The sequence below is a fragment of the Plectropomus leopardus genome, chromosome 5, assembly GCF_008729295.1.
Source record: "Plectropomus leopardus isolate mb chromosome 5, YSFRI_Pleo_2.0, whole genome shotgun sequence".
Lineage (NCBI taxonomy): Eukaryota > Metazoa > Chordata > Actinopteri > Perciformes > Serranidae > Plectropomus > Plectropomus leopardus.
In genome coordinates, this window is record NC_056467.1 from 24180395 (window position 1) to 24193716 (window position 13322).

Here is a 13322-nt window from a genome sequence, read left to right on the forward strand (position 1 = left end):
GATAAACACCCACTTTTGTCACTACAAACACAGCTGGACGTGTCCTGGAGTGTTGTTAAAAAAAAAAAACAAAAAAAAAAACAGCTGCTTTTGGCGCTACACAAACCATTCACCAGACCCCTCCTCCACCTGATGATAAACTCAGCTCACATACATGTAGTTCAATATACATACACATGTAAGGTGAACTATACATGTAAGGTGAACTATGGTATACATGTGAACTATGTCATACATGTAATGTTTCTGTGGTTTGCAGAATTGTACAATGCCAATATTTTATTCTGGTGACCAGACTATAAATTTCACCACTGAGGGATAAAAAAGTCCTTCTTTCTGAAAACATAGACTGTATATAAAAATGTGATATTTATATTCAGTCTGTTACTGAAACTCAGGGCTTCGTGGTTTGCAGTTGATCTCTTTATTTGCAACATGATGTTGCCCTCTGCTGGTGTGGGGAATGACGAGTATTTGACACTGAAACAGGCCTTAAAAAATAACTAAATACATTACAGGCTACAGTTTGTCAGTTTGCAGTGTCTTTAGAGTTTTGAGATGAGATCCTCTGTGTCACTGCAGAGCATCCTTAAAGGTCTGGCTAAAATACAAAGTGATGCGGAGTATTTATTTATGCGTGTATATATATTAATTAAAACTTCACTTTAGGACATTTCTAAATGGCATCATGGCTTTAAAATTTTAAGGCCTCCTAGGAAAAAGCAGAAAGACTGAATGGGGAACCTACACAGAGGCAAAATGAGGACACAACAAAGAGAAAATGAATATACTTGTTTTCACAAGGCTGCCTTCTGGTGTTCAATATTCAACACAACAGCACTGCTATGGCGCTGTAATAGAAGTTGCATTTACACAAAATGGCCTTTTCTGCAATCATTTAAAGTCATTGTTTAAAATTGGAACTTTTATTATCTTTAATAATAAAATTATCTTCAACAGCTGTAGTAAAAAGGTAAAAATTTCTTCTTTACGGAGCATATTTACATTTTAAGAACATTCCAAAGTAAATACATAATTTTGATGCTCATGAACAACATCAACAATGCCATCTGTAAACAAGAACAGAATGAAATTTAATCTAACTTGTGAATGTTTTATGTATGAACTACTCATTTTTATGATATTGAATACATCACAGAATTAATTTCAGAATTATCAGTTTTATGCACTAAAGTGAGAAGCAAATTTTATGCATGTGAGCAGAGCAAGCAAAAGCAAAAATAAGGGATAAATTAGGACAGAAAAAAGGGTACAAAAGCAAATTATTTGCTGCAGCATCTTTTTGTATGTTATCTGTGTGCATATGTCAATTTAATCTGTACTCTCTATAAATGTATCGTCTTCCATCAAGTTCTCCAACTCCCCCTCTCTGCTCCCCTCATTGCTGATTTTCCTGTGGGGCAACAAACACTCGGTGAGGTTGTCGAAGGTGCAACATCAGATTGCAGGTGAGCAGGCGGAGGAGGAGGTGGGGGAAGTTAACAATAGATTAAAAAATGTCATGGACTACTTGTCCTCCACAGCTCAGCTCATCACTTCTTGTTAACATTGAGAGAGATGGGAAAGCCAACACAAAGCAGCCAACAGCAAATGTTTGTCTATTTATTTCAGGTACAGCTCGTTGTTAAGAGCCTTGTCTTCCTGAAATCCTCTTAAGGGTTGAACAAACAACTGATAAGCTGTGCTGTGTATGAGGCGTATGAGCGCAACCTTTTATAAAAATTTACCTTAAGGAAGGATGAAGCTGCGGTGAAGACCTTAATAAGCCCCAAGAGCCACTGCAAGAAGGAGATGTAATGTAAGAATTTATCCTCTAATAATTTACAAACAGAGGTTTTATTCTAGCAGTTTAAATGCAGTTAGACATTGATGAGAATAAACCTTTTCTCTTTTAAGCCATGACTTCAGTGAGAGGATTGATACCTCTCTCATGATTGTTTAGTAACTATAAAACTACAATGAGTTAACTTAGCTTAGCAAGACTGTAAATAGAGGGGAACAGGTAGCTTTACTCCATGCTCACCTACTTGCCCTTGTAAAGCTCACTGATTAACACATTATATCCATGGGCAGATTATGAGACAATGGGCCCCTGGACATAGAAATGCAAAAGGCCCCAGCACCTCACATACATAGGAAGTAAGACATACAGACTTTGTGGTGTTTTTGTGCCGTTTTTAGTCACTTTGTGTCTTTTCAAGCTAATTTTGTCTCTTTTAAGTCATTTTGTGTCATTTTTAGGTAATTTCGTGTCTCTTTTCAGTCATTTTGAGGTAATTTTGTGTCTCTTTTTAGTCATTTTAAAAGGTAATTTAGAGTCTTTCATGTCTCTTCTGGATCATTTAGTGTCTTTCTGAGGTAGTTCTATGTCTTTTTGAGGCAATCTTGTGTCTTTTAGTCATATTGTGCCTCTTTTAGGTCATTATTTGTCTTATTTAAGTAATTTTGTGTCTTTTTTGGTTTTTTTGTGGTTGTTGTATATTTGGTTGTTGTATATTTTGTCGTTATTTGGTATCTCTTTCCAGGTCCTTTGCATCCCTTTGTGGTCTTTTTGTGTCTTTTTGTCAATATTCAGAGTCACTTCCTTGTCAGTACGTGTTCATTTTGAGTGATATTTTGCAGGTGAAGGCCGGGGGGGGGGGGGGGACACTTTGGGCTCTAGGGCCTGTCCCTAATGATTATATATCTCATTTGTTTAAACTGTACATAAAAATTTAGAAACAATAATTTATGGTTTAATGGGGATTATGTAACTGACTAAAAATGTAATTTTTGTTTTTACACTTTTTTATGAAATTAATCAAATGATGTGGAAGCATTTTGTGAGCTTTGAAGGTGCTAACAGGCAGATTTTGTTAACAGTTGATGGACCAGGCTAGCTGTTTCCCCTTGTTTCCAGTCTTTATGCTAAGCTACCCTTACTGGCCACTGGCTGTAGCTTATATATGATAGTGGTATCAATCTCCTCATCTGACTCTCAGCATTAAAGTGAATGAGTGCTTCATTTATTGATTCATTTAAGTTTCACTATTTGAAATTTCATTATAGTGCTCCATATGGGTGATGATGGAGAACCAAAGTGTTCAATATAAAATATGCAAATAAGAAATTACATAAATAATTATGTAAATTAACAGATAAATCATAGAAAAGTGTGATATTACAATACATCATCCCTCCAAGAAGATCAAACCAAAACACTTGATCTTCCTCTTGAAGCCAGCTGTAGAGCCAAACTATGCCTTTTGATCTTTAATTATTGCATCCGCTTTCGTATCCAGGTGCTCAAATATAATTTTAAGTTTTACCCTTCACACTGCAGCTGTCTAAGATTTACTTAATGTATGATCTCCGCAGATTACACATGTGTGGGAGACGACGGTACTGTGGCTCTGGTGGTGGTGCCTGGGTAAGTGTGGAGGAGGACGTAGCTGCAGCTCCACATCTCTTCACATGGAGGTGTAATTAGCTGTGCCAGAGGCCCCCCCCACAGACAGGACCGGCTTGTTAATGGAAAACAAAAGCAGCACAGCCATTACTGCTGCCACAGGGGCTTCCATTTAGCTTATCAGGAGAGGACAAATGCTTTTATCTGTCTGAGTGTGCTGCTAATTTCTGGACCAAAACAAAATAAATACAATGGGAGTTAGAGCTAGTCAGTATTCAAAGATTTTTATATTAAATATGATGGTAGATCAAACATTTTTAATATGTGAGAGACACGCTGCACATATAAAGAATGTAACTGACTGATCTATTTTTATCGAAGCATCTGCTCGCTGCTTTGTTTTGTTAGAGGCCTAATCGCAGAGCTGGCAGTTTGGCAGAGCAGAGCAGGCAGGATCTGCAGAGTAGGCTACTTACGTAAGAAGACCTCCAGGGGCAGACATGGACCTCTCCGCCCGTCTGCCCTGACACTCAAAGGGATTACTGAAAGACCGCTTCCTCAGCATGGACTTCACCAGAATCTGCAGTGGACATCAGAAAGAGAAAACACTTAACATTTCCATGCTGCCAGTGAGGTAGTGAGGTATAACACCAAATTTTAACACTAATAAATGTCAAAATATATATTTTAACATGAAATCCTATCAATTTCACTTGTAAACTTGTATACAATTGTAAACTGTAAACCATTGAGGGTTTACACTTTATAGTTTTTAAAACTATATTATTATCTGATACTTTTAATAATCTCCCCTTCACCTGTACTGTCATATGAATATTGCAATTCCACAACTTCAAACATAAAGCAATCACATAAATAGCTTTTTTATGTTCTCCTGTGTCTGTTAATGTCTACATCTTGAGATTTGAGTGCTGGAATTTTGTAAAAGTACATAGATGTGATTTCATTTAGGCGAAATACATTGTCCCCTTATGATTGTTAAGGCCCAGACACTCAAAATCAGCATCAAAGAACTAGTGGCGATGAAGGCTGACAGTTGCGTTGCCTCACATCACCTCTGTCTCGGCCAAAAAGTTGCACTTTAACACACTGCAAAGACTACAGCCAACAGCCAAATAACTGGTACGTTCTGCACGCGTGAGAGGGAGTAACTCTCTCCACCAGCAGGCAGCGGCAGAATGCATCTGTCATGCAAACTGGGAAACCAGAAGACAGACAGGCCGGATTCAAGAAACTAGTCATCCAGGTAGCACTTTAACAACACAACCGAATGTTGAAAGAACAAATTATATTTACCATGGGCTAGCAAACATGACCCAAAGAACTACAAAACGTTTCTGCTATAGAGCTCAATGGCTAAAAAATATAATCTTACTGAATGTAACAAGTTTGTTTTGAGATCACACCCTCTTGACTTCAGTCGTGTTTTTTCTTTCCTCACTTCAGTTTCTCTTCTTGTGCACCGAGCTGAACTGACAGTCAGAGTGATTTCATTCACCTATGGCCTTCATCATCACTGATTCACGTTCAATATGCTGGCTTGGCCAAAAAGTAGCCAACGAGAGCTGACAAGTGCCAATGGTGTGGGACACACTGCAAAATCTAGGGTGTCACATGTTCACCGACAGCCCGAAATTGACCAATGGCCAACCGTTGGCTTGGTGCATCGATGCTGTAAGACTACAGATACAAGATTTTAAGAAAAGGCCTTCAAGCAATTAGCTGAGATAAAAGCTGATATTTCAACTGAGCTATCTCAGTTGAAATACTCAATCCAGCAGCCCATTGTGGTCATCAAAGTGTTAAATGGGGACCGGTGAGTGTGCGACTCACCACAGTGGAAAGGCTGGTGATGAGTTTGATGCTGTTCTGCACCTCCTCCTCAGTGACCTCCACCGCAGTGCAGTTCTCCTCCTCCGGTGGAAGAGGATTGGAGCCGTTCTCTGTCACCCACACGTGGAGCTGTAACAACAAAACACCATCATTCTGAAAATGTAGCATAGATTGACAGTGAACACATGATGTTTTGTTTAATATTAATCAGATGGTGTGATTTTTCATTTCCTGTCACCTTAATTTCAGGGATGGTGATTCTTGTTTCAGGGTTTTTATCCAGCATCCTTTCAATGAGCCCCCTCAATTCATTACTAATGACTGGTCTGTGAAAAAAACAAAACAAAACGACTGATGTTTTTGATATTGGTTCCTGTTACAAATCCAGCCCAGGGGGAAGAAATGTGAGGAGAAAACAAGGTTATTAAGTTTATGAAGTGAAATAAAATAAAAACTAAACAAAGTGGTGTTTAGAGACCCTGCTGGCTGTGACAGGGTAGGAGGGAGGTGGAGGATGGGTCTTTTGTAGGTGGATCAGGTGATTGGAGGGAAGGGTTTAGTTGATTGGGAGCGTTCTGAAACAGAGGTAGGAAACCAGGGACTCGTTCAAACTGAAAACAGTGTGCACTGTTTCGAGATGGTTTAGCAGTTAAACAACATATTTCCTTAAAATGGTTTGAAATGGGCTTTTGAGGTTTGTTTTCCATTGTGTGTCTGAGGTGTTACTTAATCAGCAGTGACGTGTGCATAAATCCTGTGACATAAAGAAGCACTAAGGCTATGTGCTTGTGTAGCATAGCAGGGAGTTCAACGCACCACCATTTTTGTTTAAATAAACATTGTTTTATGTTTGAACATGTCAAAATACAAACAAAAAAAAAAACATATTGTGAGGGACAACACCATTTGGGTGCTCTGTTGAAATAAATATGGCTCAGAAGGAATGGTAAGACAACGCAAAAAATTGCAAAGGACAGCACACAAAATCATCCCATGTGACCCTTGGGGAGCTCCACAGAAATATTCATATGGCTCAGAAGCAAAGGGGAGAAGAGAAGTAGTGCAAGGTTGTGCAAAAAGAACGCAAGTTTACTGCAAAAGAACACAACACATTTTGTTCTCGGAGAGATCTGTAAAAATGAACAAATGGCTCGGTAGAAATGGAGGAAGAAAAGTATTTTGAGGTAAGGCAAAATATTGTGAGAGAATGCAAAATAATGGAATGGAATCAACCAATATTTCAATTTTTAATCACTTTTTTCTCTCCAGTTAAGAGAAGATATTTTTTTAGTGAATAATACTGTAATAGGCACATCTACTGTAATGTCTTTACAAAGTGAGATTCAAACTGTTTTTTGTTTTATCACAAGCAAAGGCACTTGCTGCCAGATGACACAATTTTAACCAATACTGATATTATATTATAGCTACATCATGTATCCTGTCACAAGACAAATACATTTTCTTGTATCTAAACGTTTTGAATGTTTCCTTACGTCTCTGGAAACTCCACAGGTTTGTTCTTGATCTTGTTGTGCAGAGAGACAATGTACTCGTCGTAAAAAGGGCACTGCAACAGGACCAACAAAATGAAATGACTGACATGTTGAGTAAATGTTGGACTGGTTTAATTATTGTACATGCTGTGAGCTTTCTTACCTTCCCAAAGACAAAACAGTAGAGTGTGACTCCCATCGCCCACACGTCTAATGCCTGGTAAACAAGCACAGTCATGATCAAGGCTGTGTCATTACTGAGAAGCTCTCAGTAGGCGGTTGGACATAATTTCTTCATCATTTCTCGCAATTAAACACAGTCTGATATGATGAGTCACATCCAAAGCATGTGTCATTCAGTGATTACCACTGTCTGTTTTCCTGTTTTGCCTCACCTTTCCGCTGAAGCTCTGCTCGTGTTCGGTCATCATTTCAGGGGCCATGAAGGCTGGTGTCCCCGCCGTGCTCGACAGGAGGGCGTCCGTCCCCTCAAACTCGTTGCTCACGCCAAAGTCTGCGATCTTTATGTGACCGTCGTCCCCCAGCAGCAGGTTGGAGGGTTTGATGTCCCTGTGGATGATCTTGTGGTAGTGCACTGTGAAAGACAGTGCAGAGAAACTGCTCACAAAAAGGTCTGTGGATTATCTTCAGTAAACTGTGTCATGATTTCTGGAACGAGTCATTGCTGTTGAATTTTTCAAATGTCTGTTTCTGGCGCTTTGAGCCACACAAGTCAAGTGACATCTAGTTCCATTTTACTGGAGAGAAGATAGACATCTCTATGACGTGAGTATGATCTTGATTGATAAATAACACTACAGGTGAAAGGAAAAACCTGTTTTTTTTATTTGGGTTAAACTGTACCTTTAAGGCACCAGAGTTAGAGATCTTCTGGTTCTACACATAGTAGCTTTAATCCCAAAAAAGTCACTACTGAATGTGTAAAACACAAATGATTTAAAGCAAATGTTACCAGTACATTTGAAGCTGTAAATGTTTATCAAATATCAATATTAAATCATGTGTAAACTTACAGTACTCTATTCCCAGGACGACATCTGTGAAGTAAAAGCGAGCCTGCTCCTCAGTGAAAGGGTCGTCTGTCGGCACCTCCATCACCGGGCTGACCCACGTGAGAAGTGAAGGGAAAAAAATATGTTAATTATACTTTGAAAGACAAGCTTAAACTTTTAATACTAGAATGTGACTGCATACATAAACATACCCTTTTTTCACCAATTCGAAGGCTTGAGGACAAATAATCAGGATTTAATGACTCTCCCACTTTGTATTGATACACAGAAAAATTAAAAAAAACCAGACGAGAGCATTCCTACCCATATGAAGTCCATCTTCATCAGGATCATCAAGCACCTGCAAGACATGTTGAATTCAGCGGTCTCATATTCTTCAATGTTTCACACAAATATATATTAAGTCTAGTTAGTAAAGGTCATGATACACCCACACAGGTGATCTCAATTATTTTGGCTGAGTCCTGTGACGATATTTAATTCCCAGTGTACCTTCACCATTGGCAACCTGAGTAGAGACCAAATGAGCAACCCAGCTGTCCAGCAATGTCATTAGATGTTTGGTTGAGTTTAGGTTGTTATGTCAGGTGACCAAAATTCAATGTCAGGACAGTGTCTAATGCCAACGTCAATTCTATGTGGAATACTGACGGCAGAGGATGATGATATTTTATTTGTCTGAAGTTGTGTTGTCAAGTAACCAAAATCCAACATCTTTCAAAACTCTCATGCCACCGTAATTTTGACATAGAATCAATATTTAGTCGCAAGGTATGGAGAACAAAACCTAATGTCTGCAAAACGTTTTATTATTAATGTCCACACAGTGTGAAATTCTAACATCAACACATCAAATACTGTCAACTGGATTTTTTTTTCTGTAAAATTATAATTATAAATTTGCAGTGTTTACATATTTTTTCAACTTCCATATTTTTCTGTACATTTTTCCCATTTTTTGATAATAACTAATTATCTCCCTGCATTTTCAATTAATTTTCTTGTCTCATTTTACTATTTTTTGCAATTTGCCAGACATTTCTTGCCAACGTTCTTAGTGCCTGTTTCTTTTTTTCTTCTTCAAAAAAAATTATTATTTAGAACACTTTCCTCCAGTTCCAGAGACTTAAATGCTTGTAAAAGATTTCTGAACGCAGCACGACACTGATGTCGATCCAGATTCTAAAGGGTAAAGTTAAACATGCTGTTCGATTGTAGGATAAATATGTACAGCAAATGACTTCTGACTGACCTCCACTAGTTTAACAACATTATGGTGGTCCAGTTTCTTCAGAATGGCGATCTCTTTGTACACTTTCTCCAAAGGGAACACAGAGTTTGATCCTGGAGGAGGCACACGGCCTGAAATCACACAAAACATGTCACCACCAACACCTTGAGAAAACTTATTATTAGACATTTAAATTTTATGATTAAAGACTCACGCAAAAATCCACACTGCCTCATCAGCCTCTTCTTGGAAACAACTTTCATTGCCTGAATATAAGAGATTAAAAACATTTTGGTGATGACAAACTGGCATGTTAACGCAATAAAAGCAATATGTATAAGCTTCAACTTACGTAGTACTGCTCGGAATCTTGATTATAAGCTAATCTTACGACTCCGTATGAACCCTAGAGTGAACGAATAACAAAGGTAAACAGCTTTATGAGTAATTTGTCATCACTTTTGCTGAGTCATTGTGCAGCACTGAGTCACCACCTTTCCAATTTCATTCTTTAGCTTATACTGGTTGAGCTGGACACAATCCTGCAGGAAATGAGAACAACATGAAATCAGTAAATCATCATTAAGTCAAAACATTCCACTCTTGAGTATCATTTCTGTAGTTAAAGTGTCCTCACATCACCATCCGTGATGGACACACGTTTGGTCTCGATGGTGGGCTGGCGAGCCATGCGGCTCCCTCTCTCCTGCAGTGACAGCTTCCTGTCTGAGAGTTTCATGGCCCTCGGAGCACCCGACCTGTAGCCGTTAGGCGGGGTTATGCGGTTGGCAGCCACATTTATGGCCGAAACCAAGTCAGCCAACTCACAGTTGTGCTCCGAGTCCATCTCTGTCCTGCAAACAGTGTCGGCGCTCATGGTGGTTTGTCGTCGTTCACTTACAGCTGAACGTCCCAGAGCTTACTTGGTGAGGAGGCATCATTGCACTGAAGAGGCAGAAATGGAGAAACATGGGATCACACACACACACACATACACACACAAACATGTGCATTTCCTTTTGTCAAATGTTTGTCTTTGTCTTGTGGAAACTCTTCTGTGTTCTGGTAATGTAATGTAAAAAAGTCCTTCTGGCAGAATTCTAAATCTAAAGCCTCAGAGTTGCCAATCAAACAGCAAACTTTGTAAGAAATCAAATTCATATTTGTGTCGTGTTTGTCGTGTGTTCTTCGTCTTTGTAACACCACCGCTTGTCAATGCACTAACTTTTAGTAGCTGACTTTCATATCTTGAGATGCAATATGTCTCTCGTGCAACTCTCTGCATGGAAATCTAAAAATGGTCAAACAGTAAACGCTCAAAGGGAACCCCACCGATTTTACACATCAAACTTTTTGCAGGTCTTGGGGAGTTCTACTGCAAATCCCAACAAAACACTTTTGTGACTCCAGAGGAAGCTGTACAAAGTCTGACAAATTGACTCTAGTGAAGTCACATGAGTTTTACTCTAGCAGCTACTTCTAGTATTTTAACCGAAATGCAAGGAGAAAAGTTGGCACTGCACATCTCTGCAAACCATGTTACATTTGCACTTGATTATATAGCGGACACACAAACTTCTCCACTCAACAACACTGTGATAAATGTGTAGGTATGTTTAGGTCACAAAACCCACTTTGGTGTGGTTAGGAAAAGATTATGTTTTGGCTTCAAATATCCTTTATGGGGGGCACAATCCCTGTCAGAAAAACAGCAACAGGTTGCGACACCAAAAAGTTTGGTGCTTAAAAAGCTGATGGAGACTGAGACTCACTTAATTGCAACCGGCTGTGTTGTTTCTTGGTCTCAAGAAGTGGTCTGCAACTTTGTCTGCAACATTATATTCAGTGAGCAACAGACCTCTGCCCAAGTCTCAATGGATCTTTTTCACAGCACATATTTTGACTTGTCATAGCAGGAAAAGCACAGGTGTACCTGATAACTATAACGACGGCTTTGTTCTCATAGGTAACCCAGTAAGTCATGACATTAAGCCAGTATGCAACAATGTGAAAATGCCTTACATGGAAAACATTTGTCATTAACGTAATAAGCAACATCTGTGCTTTTCCTGCTATGACGAGTTAATGTGTTGGCTGTAAAGGTTCTGTTTGTAAGCTAAAAACGTCACTGTTTATGTGATATTCCGCTAAATATCAACTTGATTTGATTTAAAACAGAAAAACAGAAAACTTTTGACATAAGGATTAACTTGTCTGTTTGAGTCTATTGGCGTCCAATCTGCAGCTTAAAGGGTGAAAACAGTTCCTCTTGTCCAGATCTTTGTTTCACAGATGAGCCAAGATAAGAAGTTAAGGTACTTTTTGACACAAAAACACAGAAAATGAGAGATCTCACTCTCTGAGAACAGTCTAGCAACAGATAAGAGTCACCATTGCCTTAAAGGGTGCTGAAAAGCTTCTTATGTAACAAGGTAGAAAGCTTTAACGGGCAAGCACTGTCACAATATATACATTACACAAGACCGTCAAATGTGTACACATGATAAAATAAACTTGTACATCATAGCAACACCTAAATGTGAAACTTAATATAAAATGATAAACAAGACTTACTAATGTGCAGCAGAAGCCTAAAGCTCATCTGAATCCCCTTTAACTTATTACACTAATAAAATACTGTGTAAGATAAAATATAAGGTGAATTATTAATTTTACTTACGCGGTGCAGACGTCCTGTGTTGGTGGCTGTTGAGGTTAATCTGCATGTTGCTCTCAGGAGGGAAAACTCCTCTGTGGCTCAGTGTGCAGGACTTTCACTGACGAGGAGCTGCACGCGTTTGTAAGGATTAACTCAGGCCACATATAGCTGAGGCAGAGTTATTCTGAGGCACACACACACAAACGGAGAGAGAAGACAGGACTGGACATCCAGAGATACACATGTCCAGAGGGTAACCCACAGTGGTAGTGATAGGATGTTAACAACACATTAAACACACTGTCCATTGAAAAAAGCATGTTTAAAAAATTAATTAATTAATTAATATATATATATATATATATATATATATATATATATATATAAACATGCGATATTTAATTATTTTGATTGAATAATACTAATACTAATAATAATAATCAAAATAATACTAAAAATATATTTAATATATTATGTTCTAACATATTATGTCTGTTAAAAATAATAATAATAATGATAATAATAATAATGTATGTAAGCTATTGTTCTATTATATACATGCATGTGGAAAATAAAAAAAAACTTGTAAAAATAAAAATAACCCTTAGCCTATTTGCACAGTATTACATATTATTAAATATTTCAGAATGAATCATAGACATTTTTATTTACAAACTCTTAATTCCAGCGTTACATGTAATTAACCTAAAAAAAGGCTTTAATGTATTGTTTTAGTTTATGTACTGCAATCCTCACGTTGATTGAGGCTTAAAAACGTAACGTCTACATGTAAAGCTCATAGTATCATAAAAGGCGAGTGTATGTGAAAAAAACTACACGATGTAATGATTAAAAGATTTCACAGCGTTTTTTTCACATGTAGAGTGAATTAAGCCAAGTTTAGTTCAAAAACCACTTCCTGAAGTTACCAATCAAGGCGAACTTCAGCATCATCAACTGCAGACTGTCTTCATTGCTCTCTCTTTCTAAAACTCAGACCAAACTGAAACCTAACTGTAAAAACGGGGTAGCACTAATGAAATATAAAGAGTTTTGTTACTGTATTCTCCATCAGTCAATGTTTTTTTGAAATATAATTTAGCTTACCTTTTAGCTTTAACACAAGATTTTTTGTTACCACCATGGACGTGCCGGCTGCCATTTTGTGTTCAGTGCATTCTGGTAGTTGTAGGTTTTCTACCTCATGGTTTAGGCTTGACATTCAGTATTCTTGCACTTGCTGTAAATGAGAAGAAGAAACAATCTGTCATTTATTTTATAACTGTATGTAAACCAGAATGTTTTTCAATGATGTTTAACTTTGTATATGAAGGTAACTGAACTAACAATTCATTTGCAGGATCAAGACATATTTATGCAAGGTGTAGAAAGACATTATTATTATTATTATTATTATTATTATTATTAATAATAATAATAGTATTAGCACTAGTAGTAAGTAGTAGTAGTAGCAGCAGTAGCAGTATTATATTTTATTTTGGTTTATTCTATTTTATTATATTATCATTTAATTTTATTCATTTATTTATTGTGCAACTGTTTTTACTTTTGGGAAAAATCCACATCCAGAAGAAGAGATGGGCAGACTATGGCACTATAATACAGGGCCTTAAAAATG

At 37.7% G+C, this 13322-nt stretch overlaps 1 protein-coding gene across 1 annotated transcript; it reads right to left on the minus strand.

The window, feature by feature from the left end:
- Positions 1-1314: 1314 nt before the first annotated feature.
- Positions 1315-12827, minus strand: camkk1b (calcium/calmodulin-dependent protein kinase kinase 1, alpha b). The gene is made up of 18 exons (XM_042486764.1): positions 12791-12827; positions 11705-11867; positions 9662-9969; positions 9519-9566; positions 9377-9430; positions 9239-9290; positions 9046-9155; positions 8097-8133; positions 7985-8006; positions 7794-7882; positions 7155-7354; positions 6923-6976; positions 6760-6833; positions 5502-5589; positions 5264-5392; positions 3886-3989; positions 1749-1799; positions 1315-1414 (listed from the first exon to the last, which is right to left on the minus strand). The coding sequence occupies exons 3-18, from the start codon at positions 9899-9901 to the stop codon at positions 1333-1335; spliced, it is 1434 nt and encodes a 477-aa protein (XP_042342698.1). The 5' UTR covers positions 9902-9969; positions 11705-11867; positions 12791-12827; the 3' UTR covers positions 1315-1332.
- Between the last annotated feature and the right edge of the window lie 495 nt (positions 12828-13322).